The sequence below is a fragment of the Strix aluco genome, chromosome 29 (assembly GCF_031877795.1).
Source record: "Strix aluco isolate bStrAlu1 chromosome 29, bStrAlu1.hap1, whole genome shotgun sequence".
Taxonomy (NCBI): domain Eukaryota; kingdom Metazoa; phylum Chordata; class Aves; order Strigiformes; family Strigidae; genus Strix; species Strix aluco.
Window position 1 is genome coordinate 4,078,039 of NC_133959.1, and position 15,113 is coordinate 4,093,151.

At 40.2% G+C, this 15,113-nt stretch overlaps 1 protein-coding gene across 1 annotated transcript in view; it reads right to left on the bottom strand.

Annotated features, from left to right (window-relative positions):
* The window catches only part of MLLT1 (MLLT1 super elongation complex subunit), a 32,154-nt gene that overhangs the window by 12,324 nt on the left and 4,717 nt on the right, over nt 1-15,113 (bottom strand). The window contains exons 3-6 of the mRNA XM_074808489.1: nt 13,609-13,691; nt 4,655-4,798; nt 2,901-3,026; nt 623-1,168 (exon numbers count right to left, since the gene is read on the bottom strand). Of these exons, the coding sequence (XP_074664590.1) occupies nt 623-1,168; nt 2,901-3,026; nt 4,655-4,798; nt 13,609-13,691 (899 nt within the window). The remainder of the gene's footprint in view (nt 1-622; nt 1,169-2,900; nt 3,027-4,654; nt 4,799-13,608; nt 13,692-15,113) is intronic.

Below are 15,113 nucleotides of genomic sequence, written 5' to 3' on the forward strand. Positions count from 1 at the left end.
GATAGAGGAATGTTCATAGTTGTAAAAAGGAAAACATATTTAGACAGCTTTTAAAAATAGTAGTACAGTAACATAATTTGTTTTATGTTTTACAGCACAACTTATTAAGGTTTAGTGGCATGTGGTTGTATTTTGAGCTTTAGCCAATAGCACTTTTCTTACAGGCTATGTCAGGAATAAGGTTTTCTATTTACATTTTAATACTGCTTTCTTCAGAAACAAAACTGAAATTATTTCCTCCTTTTCTGAATTAAGACCACATTCAAAGACATTATGTTATCATAAGCAGGTAGAAAGCGTATCTATGCCCACTCTAGCTCTATAAATGTCACTGCAAGGGATGAACGAGACCATAACCTTAAACTCCGACTTTTTGATAACTCTGCCTGCAGATAAATCTAAATAGAACTGCGTATCTGAAATAGGAAGCAAACCAGGTAGCAATAACGATTAATACTGATAGGGTTTTCAAAGAAGAGTTTTATTTCAGATACAACCCAGCCTAAGCATTTGCCAATCTGGTTCTCTATCTTGTCTGAGGGGATATTTCTGAACATCTATTTCATGCAGGGATTTAAACAGCATGCTTAAAAATTCTGGTAGAGGACAAATCCCTACTCACCTCTGACTTGAAAGAAGTTTCATCCTCTGAATTTGACTCCTCCATTTCCACAGGCTTTTTGATCTCCTTGGCCTCACTTTCAGATTTTACCTTTTCCACTTTGGCATTCATCTTCTCCTTGGTTTGTTTCTTCTCTGGATATGAGGAAGACGAGGTTCTGGGAGATGTCCCTAGGATATTCTTTACCCCTTTGGAGCTACTCTTTTTTTGTTTTTTGGCACTAGGCTTTGGTGACTCCACATTGGAGGGCCTCTTGCTGGAAGACTTTAACTCCGGCTGTGGCCCACCCTTTGGAGAAGTGTTCTCCAGTTTGGTCTCCTTCACGGCCAGTTTTGGTTCCTTGAAAGCAGCTTTTGGAGGTGCCTTCTCCTCCTTAGGCAGTTTGTTCTCAGTTGGTTTTCTGGAGGAGTCCTTCAAAGGCTTGTTTTGTTCTCTTTCAAGGTCTTTGGAGGAGTTTTTGCTCTCAGAGTCTTTTCTTGGCCTCTCTCTGTGTTCCTTGGTTACTTTGTGTGGCTTGGATGCCTTGCTACTTTCCTTGTTTGCATCCTAAAAATTCAGCAACAGAAACAAGCAAGCTAGGTATGAAACTGAAGCTCTGCATAGAATTATAAAACACATGCTCATAAATCACATCTTAGCATTTGTTTCATGTAGACATCCACCCACAGTTGCCTAATGTACTTATCTACCTCCGAGGTAAACATCTACATTTCCCTAAAGCTGATGGACAGAAATTGACAGTAGGCACTTAAACATCTACATTAGGACAGGATGAAGCATGTTTCACAAACGCCTGTTCCTTTCCATGGTCTATAAACATCTATAGATGTTTAGTTCAGATTTAATCTGCAGGGTTAACATCTGAAGCCAGATAAGAGGAAACTCACTCTAGCTGTGTTACACAGTTCTACTTCACATCACATTTTAGGGGGAAAAAAAACCCCCCAGCAACTAAAGAAATTTTTTTAAGGTTAAATCACATCCGTGGTAAATGCAGGTTATGTTCACAGCCTAGCCCCCAACTCACCACATCAACCACACTGCAACTTGACAAAAATACTGAATGTCCCCACAACCGTAAGAGCACCAAAGTCTCTGATATCAGTGGGCATTTCATCACCTTTAATAAGAGCTTCAAGACAGCAATTGTTAGGACCCGGCCCATCCTAAGAGTCAGGTACACATGAAGGCAAAGGAGCACTTCCCTTTGCGAATTGTAGGTGAACTGAAAACACTTATAGAAGTGGGTCTTGTGGGGAGGCACTGGAGTGTGAACGGGACACGCTGAGATGCAAACACACCTGCACCTCTGAGGGCAACCTGGAGGAAGAGAAGGAGACTACTGTCTCTTTAGCTACTGGCAATTTTCACCAGAGCTTGTGTCAGAGCCCTTTATTCCTCTTCTGCCTTCTCTCTTTTCTAATGCTTAATTCCTGACCAGAATTAAATCAGCCACTCACAGATAAGTCATCTTTATTCTGTTTCATAACATCAACATCAGAAAGCATGACTGAAGTGCCAGAAGTGTTTAGAGCCCTGAAGAAAATGGATATCAGAATTGAATTACACTATAAAATGAATTGCTGTTAATATTTGTGACTGCTCAGGCTGATAAAGTGTATATAATCTGCTTCAAAACACATTGCTTGTGGATTGTTTCTCCTGTATAGAATTATACAAAAATAGCTTCATCACATAAGTGAAAAAAAGAAAACTTAAGGTTCTTCTGAAGTTTCAAGAACTAGATACTGCTGGAGGCAAACATCAAATCTTGAAATCACTAGTTTGACCAAGCACAGCATATTTTATGTTCTTTACACCACCACCCTAAGCAGTCCTGATGACAGAGGAAGTGCTGACTCTACTCAGCCTCGCTGCTAAGAGATGCAAGGACTTGGGGTACAGCTTTACACGACAGACAGTGGAAGATCCACATCATTCACCCTCAGCATCAAGGATACAAGTCAGAACAATCAGGGAGGACTCCGTTCAACTTTATCTGCTATAGCAGATCAGGAGGAAGATATGGTTCACCAAAAATTCCAGTCTTGGACATTTAATTTTCTGTTCAAAATTTCCCTGGAGAGAAGTCTAGCAAATCATAAAAAGGCCTCCTAAATTATGCTAAGTTCCAGACCATTAGCTAGTGAACCACAGAGTACAAGGAAGAAGGTTGCAGAATTAGAAGCAGCCAGAAACAGCTGCTAAACAAGCTCTTAGTAGCAAGTCCTGAAAGCCTTCTTCACCTCAGGATGACACAAAAGCATGCTTCACCGACCTTTGACCCATGGGATGGTTTGGTCTTCTTGGGATCAGAGAAGGCAGAGAGTGGTATTGTGGGTAACATAGGATAATCGGGACTTGGCCTTGAAACAGTTTCTGCTCCTTCTGGCATTACCATTACCTAGTAATAAAGAGGAGAAAAATTTATAGAAAAAGTCGTGTGGATTATTAAGACATGATTATGTTAAGTCACTTGCTCAATTAACACACTATTATTCATGTTTTGAATGTTTTTTCCCCTGCTTAAAAGGCCATTAAAAAATATTGGCTAGGTAATGCTCAGTTTCAAGGCAAGTCCTCAAATACAGAACATTAAAACCACAAAAAAAAGAAAGGCAACATGAAATATCAAGTATCTTTCCCAAAGGGAACGCCGGTATTCTGAGCACAAGCAGGCAATAAAGCTCTGGACAAGAACTGTGTGTTCTGCTGCAAATGCTCTTACCCTGCAAAAGGGTAGCAAGATAAATCTGGAAGGAATGAGCAAGACTTCATCAGTTTAGGAGAAGCTGAATTCACTCATTCAGGGGGGGGAAAAAAAAAAAAAAATGCAGGCCTTGGGTGTCTCCCTTGACAGGCACCAAGCACTGAGCTCCATGGAACACTTTCCTTCTTACTTCCCCTATATTGTCAGAATAATACTGTTGAAAAATTTCACTAGATGAACAGCATCAAAAGTGATTCACAGATGAAACACCTCGATACATAAAGAATACGATAATGTACTATGAAAATCCTAGAAAGCAAACGATGTCCTAGCCACCCTATGGCTGAAATAAGCACCTTCCTCTTTGTGTCCAGTACAGAAAAGTACTGGCACGCCAAGGAAGATCTGGACAGATCAGCTTGGAACACTTGCCACTCCCGAGATTTACTATTGACAAACTTCCCCATGACTTTTTTTACTTTTTCAGGCTAGAAACATGCTTTTTCAGAAGAAATTTTGCCAGCAATTAAGACCATCTTGAATAAAGTCCTTGAACAGAACATAATTATACATTATTATCTATGGGGGGTGTCTCTGAATACAGTCATGACATCCTCTGTCTGGTTAAAAACTTCATGCACTTTGTGGCTTGTACTAATTTGCTAGATCTTGCAGTTATTTGAGGCTCATTTCTTTAGTCTATCACTGCATATTACTTTCCTAGAAGAGTTCATCCACTCTAGCAACCCATATCTTACTGTGCCTTCAAGAGTGTATCTATTGTTTTCCTCCCACAACCATTTTCACTCTGTATCTAACACTTCTCCTTGATTTTTTAATTATCTAAGCCATAAGCAACTGACCTCAGGTTTAGAGGACATTTATTGACCAGGAAGCACCAAGTATTAAGCTTTCCTGTGGCAAAAATGAGGAAGGAACAGACTGGAAGCCTCTCCCTTTTCTTGAGCTTTTCTATACTGATACAGCTCATGGCACTAGGAAGGTCACAGATAACTGTAACTGCCTGATGGACAGCACGCAACATCCACAGATCTCCATTTCCAGAGGGGTTTTACTGCTTTGATATTAATGGTCACATTTAAATTGAAAATGAAGTGCCCAATCACATCAGCAATGGTATAGTTCTGCTTCAAGTGCTGCAGTCATATAACCAGGAGTAAAAATTGGCTGGGTCATCCTTTAGATGAGTGTAGAAAACTGTAGCGTGCTGGGCTGCAGCTAAAAAGAAAGCCCAGAGCAAAACAAGATCACTACACATTTCAGCGGAACCTTTTCAGGTCTCCAGTCCCTTTGGCACTTACCCCTCCAGCCCTAATGAGCTTGCGTCTGAATTCCTTGGTGGGGTTGTTGAAAGTCAGTTTCTCACAACGAAGGTGGTTCACAGGTGGATTTCCCTCCAAATTTAAGAACAGGTCGTATGTGAAACAAACCTTTTTCGGCTCCTCCTAAAAACAAGAAAGACTTTGGGAAAACGAAGAAGTTTGGCAAGCACACTAAGTCAGAGGATTCAGTCACTCCTGAAAATCCCAAATAAACCACTGAGTAAGTGCTGCGTTCACAGTTTTTCATCATGAGATCAGAGAGCTAGAAATTAAAACTATTTGTGCCTAAAGCGCCTGAAGTTAACGCACCGTTCATCAGGAACTGGGGCAAGGCTTTTCACTGCAAAAGCAAAGCACCGACAAGGATACTGACTGACAATTGTCTGGTTAAAGCTGTTCAAGTCTTCCTAGGAAAGCAGATTCACAAACTCTATCCACTATTCTGTTTTCACCGAAATTCAGATCCTATCTCCTTTGGGAAGCAACTGAACTGTAAGTATCAATATTAAGCAAAGCATAATCCTTTATTTAGAGAAGGAACAACTTCTGAACTCACAGGATCTCTGCGAGTACTGAGAAAAGATTAAATGCAATGGTAAAAGGATGACTCGTTTTGTAAAATCCTTTTCAATATGCATATTGCAGGGGCTGAAAGGGAAGATATCCTAGGCTTTTGAACTTTCCAAGGGCACTTTCATTGAAGAAATCCGGAGTTTGTATGCATGTTGGGGATCATCTGCGCCTCACTGGTTTTGTTCCACCTGCTGCAGAAGCACAGCAAACACCCTGCATTTGCAGTACAGAATGGAAGAAATCTCTTCCTTTTTTTCTCTCCTGGATTTGCAAATACTGCATACTACTAGTGTATTACAAATATCGATACGACATTTCCTGGTATTATCTTGTATTCTGCATTTCAAGATGAAAACTCAAAATGTGGCAAAAGAGACTCTCCAGCAAACCACACAGAGCCTTACAGTACATTCAGTATTTACATGAATGCATCCCACATGCCTCATTCAATGCGCAACATCAAGCAGCTGCACAGCAGTCTTTTCCACAATTCATATCCAGCAGCTTGATTTCCTGGTGTAGTTGCATTGTTGTATGGGAACAGACGCCGCAGGCTTCTAGCCCAAGCCATTAGATTTGCTGAAAATAGGTTGAAGCATCAAACAGCTTCAGACCACACTGATTCCTGCTGTTTGCTTGGTGGATACTAACGTCACTAAAGAAGCCATTTCTTGTACTAACTCTATCTCTAATAATAAAGTGTGGTAACCACACCTGGTTTACATCAAAACCAGTATCGTAAGCTCACCTGGGAGCCAAGGGCTTGGGTCCCAACTCCCCAAACTGAGAGGCACACATCTGAGCAGACACATACGATAGAATTGTCTCCCATTAACAAGCCAGAACACGTTACCAACACGAGGGTCTTCAGACCCTCTCCTGGAAAGTCCTGAAGAATCCACACACGCTTGAAAGGGTTCAATGTCTACTAAAACACATGAATTCTAAGAAGAAAAGTACTTGCAAAATACACTGCACTGTCATTTTCCTCTTTTGCTACAACCGTTGTCATTAACCGAATCATTAGTGAGCTCTGCATGCGTGTGCTTACGCTGGAGTTAAAACAGCAGCTGTAGAGGGTCCCTCAAAGTCTAATAAACGTAAATGATGGATGAATAGAAATCCAAATGTGGCCTAAAAATTGTTTATAAAATTCCTTTCCTAGTGAACAACATAGAATAAATTGATCTTGGATATGTTAGCAAGAACAGGCTTTAGTCAAAAGCTGGTATGCCATCACATTATCCGAGCTCTGCTTTGTCATTTGCCTGTTTGCTTTCAGAGCAGGAGAGGGGCTGCAGATTCATTTCCCTTTTACCTTAGGTATCCCATTTTTTATACAGACTCAAAAGCATCAGAGGACCTCCCAAATATTTATCGTACCTCTGTTGATGAGCTTCCACTTTTTGTAAAATTAAAGACAGTTTTTCAATGTGATTTTTCTCCAACTCAGAGATCACGACCGCCCTGGGAACAGAGTCCTAGCCAAGCACCATGATCATTAAAATATCCTTTGTATCGTCTCAGCCCATCAGAAGCACCCCCCCACCCCCCAGCGAATAGTTAAGATTACAGCACTCCTAAAAGAACAAGTACAAAAGTCTCAAAGCAAAAAGCCGCAAATAAACATTCTTTCCTTTACTGCCTTCATTGACAGCTAATGATTACAGCTCAAGACACTCCAAAGCTTAACCCATCCGGCCCCCCCTAAAAGGTTCTTCCCTCCAAACAACCATCAAGGGGGGGGGGGGTGGGGGGCGGCGGCAAGTTAAAAAAAAGAAAACCAAGGAAAGTCTCTCTCAATTGACCTGGACCTACACATCCTTTAACTTTACATAAAAAGCCACCCTGAGTCCACACTGCCACACTCGAAGCCTTTCTAAATAACATGTTGGGATCTACACATCCCGCTGCTTGGAGTTGTGATAGTGTAGGGACTTTTTCACCCACCAACTTAGGGCCAGGCAGTCTGTTTTCATACTGTACCACCACTTTACATACTCCCCTGCCTGAGGAGCAACTATACGTGCAAGCCAAGCTTTACTCTTAGATGATTCCACCTTCTGATATTCAACCCTTGATGTCAACAAGTAAAACTGAAAAAGGGAGAGACTTTTTGTGGATATTCTGTTGTTTTCTGAGACCACGAACTTTTCTAAAGGGCCTTACTTCCAAGAAAAGCTTTAGAAAGGATGGATCACATCCATTTCTAACTGGGAGATATTGCAGTTATTCAGATTAAAATTCAATTGTAAATTTGGATGTGAAATGGTTAACCTGGTATGGGATCTCTCAGCAAGCCACCTTAGAACCTGGGTTTATCTCTGCCCCTGAAATCTCAGGATGCCAGAGAAGTAAACTAGAAGTGTGTACCACAAAGCTAGGGCCAAGCTTTTATTTGCAGCTGCTGTAAACTTCCCTCCATCTAGTGAATCCCCCTACTCCACCTCCAACCTCCAAAGCTGAGTACATTATACTTTATTTTTACTGCTTTCCAGCTTCCTGTCTGCACTGACTGCCACTGCTCTGTTACAAACACTGAAGTTGCTTTATTCTTCTTCTGAGTTCTGAAGTAACGGGTTAAAGTTCTTTTGGCACTTTTCGTAAGAGGAGGAATTTTTCAAAGTCTTTTGTTAAAATTTCCTTGTCCTGTTTTTAAGGCAGGGTGTGCCCTTTGCCACTTAACACAAATCAAAAGAATTTCACTGGTAGCGTGCGCATAAAGCTCATAAATCACTTTTAGAAAGCCATAAAACAAAATTATCTACAAAAATCTAGCACACCAAGGAAGCAGACTCGTGGTTATTCAATAACTATAACATCTAACACTACTTCCCTTCTGCCACAGATCCAGCCTGACGGAGTCATTTATCCGTAACCGGTCCATAATGTTGGTATAAATGAAACCCCCTCTCCAGGCTTGCACAACCCGTTTGACAAGTCTTCCACCCCGCTTCGAGACAGGACATTTAAAAGTGAATAGCCCAATATTAATTTTTTGAAGCAAGTAGCCTTATCTTACGTTCTGCTAACAGCTCCATGAAACACCCTTATCTTTTTTGAAATTCTACAGGGTTAAGTAAAATTACAGAGATCAGCATTTTGGAACTCTCCCCCATCAGAAGCCTATTACTTTGTTAGAAAATTAGGAAAATATACTCATTGCTCAAAGACAAGCATTCAATAACCTACTAGCTCTTGTAAATACATGATATGGTGCTGGCACAGCTAATAGAGCTGCTACATTTGACAAGGCTTCCTTGCCAGGCACTGCAATCCATTCAGCACACGGGGGTGCCTGTTAATGTGCCACACCGAGCGGCTACTGAAACACACACACAGCCCAAATTTTCCTGTTCTGGCCAGGAAAACAGTCTGCTCAGATAGAAGAATGGGTAAACTGATAATATGTATTCGTTTATGACAGTAAAAGGTAAAATAAGATTCACCAGTCACCAGCAGCACAAAAGAATGTGCTGCAGATTTGGTAAGATGATACAGAACAGACCTAAAAAATGTGAGCAACAAATGCTTCCACTTAAAGGCTAGACAAAATGACAAGTTTTACTCCTCCTTCCACTGCTTTCAGCAACACTGAATAAACACTAACAGGTTAAATCTCCTCCTCCTTTCCTCAAACCTGTGCAAACCCTGCCCCAATAACACAGCAATTTGTTACGTAAAATCCAATGTCTCACGCAAACACTCAACAACCCTCCTCAGGAGTATTTCACAAGCCAATACCTTCCCGACGGCACAGTCCTGACACGCAGCTCTAATTGATCTCCAGTTTCACCTTCCCTGTCCTACATGCAACCCACATACAATGTCTGAGTTCCTACTTTGAAACACGAGTAATTTTTCCCTTCTCCAGTATTTTTCTAGGTATTTTATATATATCACACCTATAAATACTGCAGAAGGGGTAGAATGTTTTTATTTTGAACCTAACAGGAAAAATCAAATGGATTTCTCTGCTTTCTTTGCTTATCTCCTTTTTCACTAATAGAAAATGCTCAAGTTACATGTATCCATTATGTAAATACTGGAAGCCTTTTATCTCTAGCATTGAAATTGGGAGGTAATATCTTTAAAGAGACTTTAATACAACATCTTATCCATGTTGCATTAATATCATCTGCCTTACATCAGAATAGCATGAAAGCATACTAGACCTTTAGCTTTGTGTGTGTGGGGGGGTGATCTAATTTGATTAGGATGCAAAAACGTAACGGGATGAATACCAAAGTCATACCTGTGTTACAGCCTCAAGATTACAACATATGCCACTATGAGAGATGTATTTGGAGACAACAAGGCCATGAAAAACAGTCTCAAGACTGTTGAAATTGAGTGGGGGAGAGGGGTGGAGAAGAGCAGTAGAAAAACAGCAACACATTTATTGTACCCACTTTGTATTGATTCAAGCACCAGAAGCCACTAACAGCAGCCCTCATTATAGGAAGGAACACAAAGGATTTAGAAATAAAAATAGCATACCAACATTTTCAGCCCAACAATCCCAAATGATCCACTATCATTAGTCAACCGTGCTTTCAAAAGCTTTCTCATTCAACCTACTGAGACCTGGCATTTGTTTTACAGGTTCAGTTACAGAGGCAAAGGCTCTAGCAGGCCACCAGCATCAAAAGAGCCTGCAAGTCCTGAGGCCTGTAGAGACCACTGCAACTCTCTAGAAAGCTCAGATACACAAACTGCCCAGGTCACAGCAATATGCAAAACAGATATTCTGTAATTCAAATGACAAGCCTGAGAAAGCACCTGCTTATTGAGGAACTGAATTACAGCACAGGAAGGACAAATGCAAGCCAGCAAGGCGTAACTATGTTCATAGAGGGTAAGAACAGGCTCTTGCATCTTTTTTAATACTCTGCTGACACTTCCCTGTCTGACAGAAAGGCATCAAAAGCTTCAGTGGTGCCCACAGCGCTGACTCTGCTACTCCAAGGAGACAACAACGATAACAAGAAGAGCATGCTCCAACACAAAGGGTTAATGGGCAGTTTTTTGCAAAGTTGCCAAAAAAAAAAAATCCCCAATGAAGTTCATTGAAACCATTCTTAATCCATTCTTAGTAAAACTGTTCCTTAGCAGTGAACAGGCCTGTGTTTCTTTAGCCAAAGCAAAGAGTACACTGGCTCTGACAACCGCTATTTATCATCCTAGTAACAAATTAGAACAGGGAAAGGAAACAGCTAAGAAAGGAGGCTTAAACTGTGGAAAAAAAAATTTCAGCCAACCCTGTCAAAGATCAACCTCCACAGATTAGTTCACTCCCCCTTGAAATCCTTTTTCTTCTCACCTTTACAAAGCTAAACATGCATCAATAAACAAATCCCAAAGCCCTTGCAACTCTTGTTTCCACTGAGAGGACACACATCAACAAACACGTGCTAGAATGTAGGGAGCATATGGCCAGAAAGACCCACCCCACTCCTCCTGCCCAGCCACCTACGAAACAGCATCTTCTACCCAATCCCTGAATCAATCCATAACATCTACTTCAAAAGAGTCACTCAAGGATGAGTCCCAAATGCAGTAATCAATTCAGGCAAATTCAGAACAATGTATGCTCTACACACAACAGCTGATCCTCACCAGCGTCAACAGGTTTACAGAGATCGGAGTGAACATATGGTCTTGAAGTAGTAAAGACTTATTTGGTGCTTTAATGTCATATTCTTTAATGCAGGAGAAAATCAGCTGTATTCTAAAGGCTTTACTATTTCCCTCCTCCTTCCCAATCTCTTTCATTTCTACTATATCCCAGTCTTTGCTTATTTTTTGTCTTTGCACTTCCATCTCTGCTGAAGTATTTACCTCTTACATTTCCTTCAACTCCACTTACTGAAAATAATCAAAGCTCTTAATATTTCAAGATGGCATTATCACTGGGCAACAGCGGTCAGAGGAGCCAAATTCTTCACATCATCAGCTTCTAAGCTTCCAGCAATTGTAAGTACTGTGCTTAACTTCCAAATGTGCAGAGAATGTAACATTTGCTGACATAAGAATGGAAAAATTACTTTAAAGCAGTAAAAGCAAGTTTCAAACAACTTCAGTACAGCTCATGTATTTCAAGTTCATGGTTGAACCTGGGAACGTGTCTCTGTTCAAACGATGTGCTGGAATATGGAAGCTATCACGTTTTCCTTCAACCACTGCTTGCCCCAATTTAATAATGGGAGGCGCTGTTTGAAACTCCTTAATTAGTTAATTTGTCAATCAGCTTAAAAGTGGAAATTCTCCATAATGCATGCATCTGAAAACCAGGGCAAACATGAGTATTTTGAAGATCTGTAGTTTGAGAACAAGTCTGTAATTAAACCTGTTCTCCTATTTATTTTTCATGTTTCTGAAGACCAAAATGCCAAAACCAGACCGCCTTCTCCTGATTTAACTGCTACTTCCATTGTTTCCACTAACAGAGACCACCTATTTCCCTTATTTATAAAAGCCATCCTATCCCCAATGCTAGAAAGAGCAACTACACAGTCACGTGTTTATACAAACAATGAGAAGTGATGACCCCGGCGGGTGTGAAATCAAGCTATATTCAGAAAAGCTGCCAGTTCCATATTCTGCGAGGAGCATACGAATATAAGGGATGGAGAAAAAGACAGCAGACAAATGCAGACCGACAGTCAATGCAAACAGTGCACCTACAAAAAAAATACAGGAGAGGCAGAAATGAGAGAGAAGGATCTGAGGGCCTGTGAAAGACAAAGCCATCAGAGACCTGCAGGGAAAAGGCAAGCGTGAGAAAAGACTGGGTGAAAAAAGGAAAGAAAAATAAAAGGTAGGAGTAGAGACAAAACACAGTTCACTCATCACAGTCATTCAAGATTCCCCTTACAAGAAATGAGCATGGAGAAGTTCACATTTTTTGGTCAGGAATGTAAAGGTAGATTTTGAACCTGAATTAAGCCAGCATACAGTGCAGATGAAGTTTCCTGATTTCCATTCAAAACCTCAGAAAAGCCACTAGAAGTCAAACTTACTTTTAAGCTGTTGAGGGTTTTTTTTTTTGCATTCAAGTCATAGTTTTCAGCGTTTGCCAAAAAGGCTGCTTCTATCAACAACTTTCATCCCCTGCTAACTGCCATTTCTCTTCACATCCTTTTGGCTTACCCCACCCACCCAAAAGAAAGTTGTGGGCAAAACGTTCCCAGGTTTAGAAGACAAGTCTTCTTGTGGTTCAGTCTCGTTATTTGAGCCTATATGAGCTTATTACTCAAACTCATAAAGTGGGGTAAGAGCAATGCGGTAGTCCAGAAAACAAAGTAAAATGTTACTTATTCACAAAATGACACTGCCAGGAGAGTATACTGTGCTAGACTGGGGCGAGAAGGAAATGATGGACAGATATGTTTGTGGGAGGTACAATGGAAAGGACGCTGAGAAGCTAAATAACAGGAGGTTGTTATGTGTGGTCTGCTGTCAACAAAACCTGGGGTAACGGCTTGTGCTGGGAGGGCTGAGAGCATACATTATAGTGGTGTGGCTTAATGGTCAAATTTTTAGTTTATCTAGGTTCCCTCTTAGGGATAATAAGCAGAATATTATTTTTTTATTTATGTAGTAATCAAAACCAGAAAGATTCGGTATTCATGTTTAACAAAACAATTTAACTGAAACTGAGTTAATACGAACACAAGTGCCCAAATCCCTATTTTCATAACCTTCTTCAAGTCACGTAGCATGTGACCTTTGTGGTAAGACTTAAAGCAAGCAGTAAATCCCAAATTTTAACTTTCATACACTTGTTGGCAATGCATCTTAAGACTTAAAATATTCAGTTTTTTCTTTTTGGAAGAGTATTGAACCAGAACAACAATATTTTTAACATAGCTGTAAATACTTGTCCTATATATGCAAGTGTTTGTCGGGCCTATACAAATTTTATACCTGTACAGTTAATTTAGTAAGATTACAAATAAAAAAATTGATTTTTTTAATATATTGCCAGTCAACACAGTATTTACAAATGTTCATAAAAATCAGTGTTTTATGCTTATTTACTTCCCTATTTGCATCAAATTTTTTAAACTGCTTTAGCAATATCCATGCTGGAGAAGCTTGTTACAAGTAGTAAAATCTGTTCAAAATCTCTAGGACCACCACACTGTCCTGATATTACCTTTCTATACTATTCCATTTCTGCCAAAAGCTTTCTTTTGAAGTCTGGCAGGAGCTTCCAACTCCCAGTTAAATTCTATTTATTAGACTAATAAAAAACACACACATAAAACAGTCACATAATTTAGAGTCTTTCTGTCAGGCAGTTTCAGGCTCTGGCACAGCTCAAAACAATTAGAAGACCAGAAATCAGATTCTACCTTATTTTTGAAGTGCACTTCAATGGGCATAATGAAGCCTGCGTAGCCAGACTCCTCCACTTTGTAAGGGGGCTCCTTGCACACTGAAAAGAGAATAGACAAACGTTAACTTTGAATATAATGCAACTTAATCTGAGCAAAAAAGGAGTGGCGAGATGAGAAATGGGCCTCTGACAACTCAGGACACGTTTAAAACGCTGACCTTTGGGGAAAAAAAAAACAAAATAAGATGGTGGTCATAGGCTTAGTTAAGAACATGAAAATCTGTTCTTAGCTCCTCCCATGGAAAGGAAACATAAAACACTCCATGCCAGAGTCTCTGTGAGATTCTCCCCCCGCCTTTTGCAGCGAGATACAATTACATTTCTGTGCTGTTCCACAACAATGCAAACTGCCAGTTAAAGCTGTCTTGCAAAAAAAAGGCGAAGGCCTAAAAGGTTGGAATTGGAACAGTACGGAGAGGTAAAATTTACTTTGATGCCTCTATTTATTAATCTAAACACTGTACCATACAAGTGGATCTTTTTTTTTTTCCTTGAAATGCTCTCCTGCAATGCTCAATCTTCATAATTACGTAACGGCCATACCACAAGCTGCTTCACCCAAACGTCCTAACAAACCTGAAGGGCAGGTAAGCACTGCTATTTATTTCACATACAAGGAAACGGAGAAAGGTTAAACCATTTGCCCCTAAGGTCACAGTGCTGCTTACTGCAGAAATATCGATTACAAAAGTTAATCGCTTCTAAGAAATTAATCTGCATGCTTCCTGCCTCAGTTCCCCCTGTCCCTCTACCTGTTGTTATCTTCATGCTACTGAATCCTTCCCATCATCTACCACTGCATTTCAGTACAGCGATAGCCGACTCGAAGGATTCCAGGATCATTTATTTGGCCATGCTACACGTAACAGCTGCCAGAAGAAACATGAGACCAGCACAGATATTCTCCCTCTCAGGAACCGGATGCACTTGCATATAATTTATGCACTACAATATATGTAAATAAAGTCAATTAAGTAATTAGAGGAATTCAGTGCAAATCTTTTTACTTTCTCTAAATAATTCCAAGTAATTAATATGATTAGGAAACAGTACCTCAAACCTAAAAAACATACAAGTTATTTTCCTTTTAATGTAGATATATTATCCACAGCTCTAAGCACTTCTACCCTCGTTAAGGTGGTAGAAAGCAGTCCTCAAAATTCAACTGTGAAAAAAGAGCCTATCTAAAAATAAGAAAAATCTCAAGACTTGCTTTAACTTGAATTTCATGTAAGAACCCTATCATTTAGGGGAAAAAGCCCAAAACCAAAGAACAGTGCCAATATGGCAGCAGGAAGCTTAAGACTATCTGCCAAGCAGCCTTTGTTCCTTTGCCACTCTAACAAATTAAAATTACTACACAAGCAATCTGCTAGCAGCACAGGCCTACCTTCACCAGTAGATTCTGCTACAAGTAAGAGCGATCCATCTGAAGAAACCCTTCAAACAATTCTAGAAATA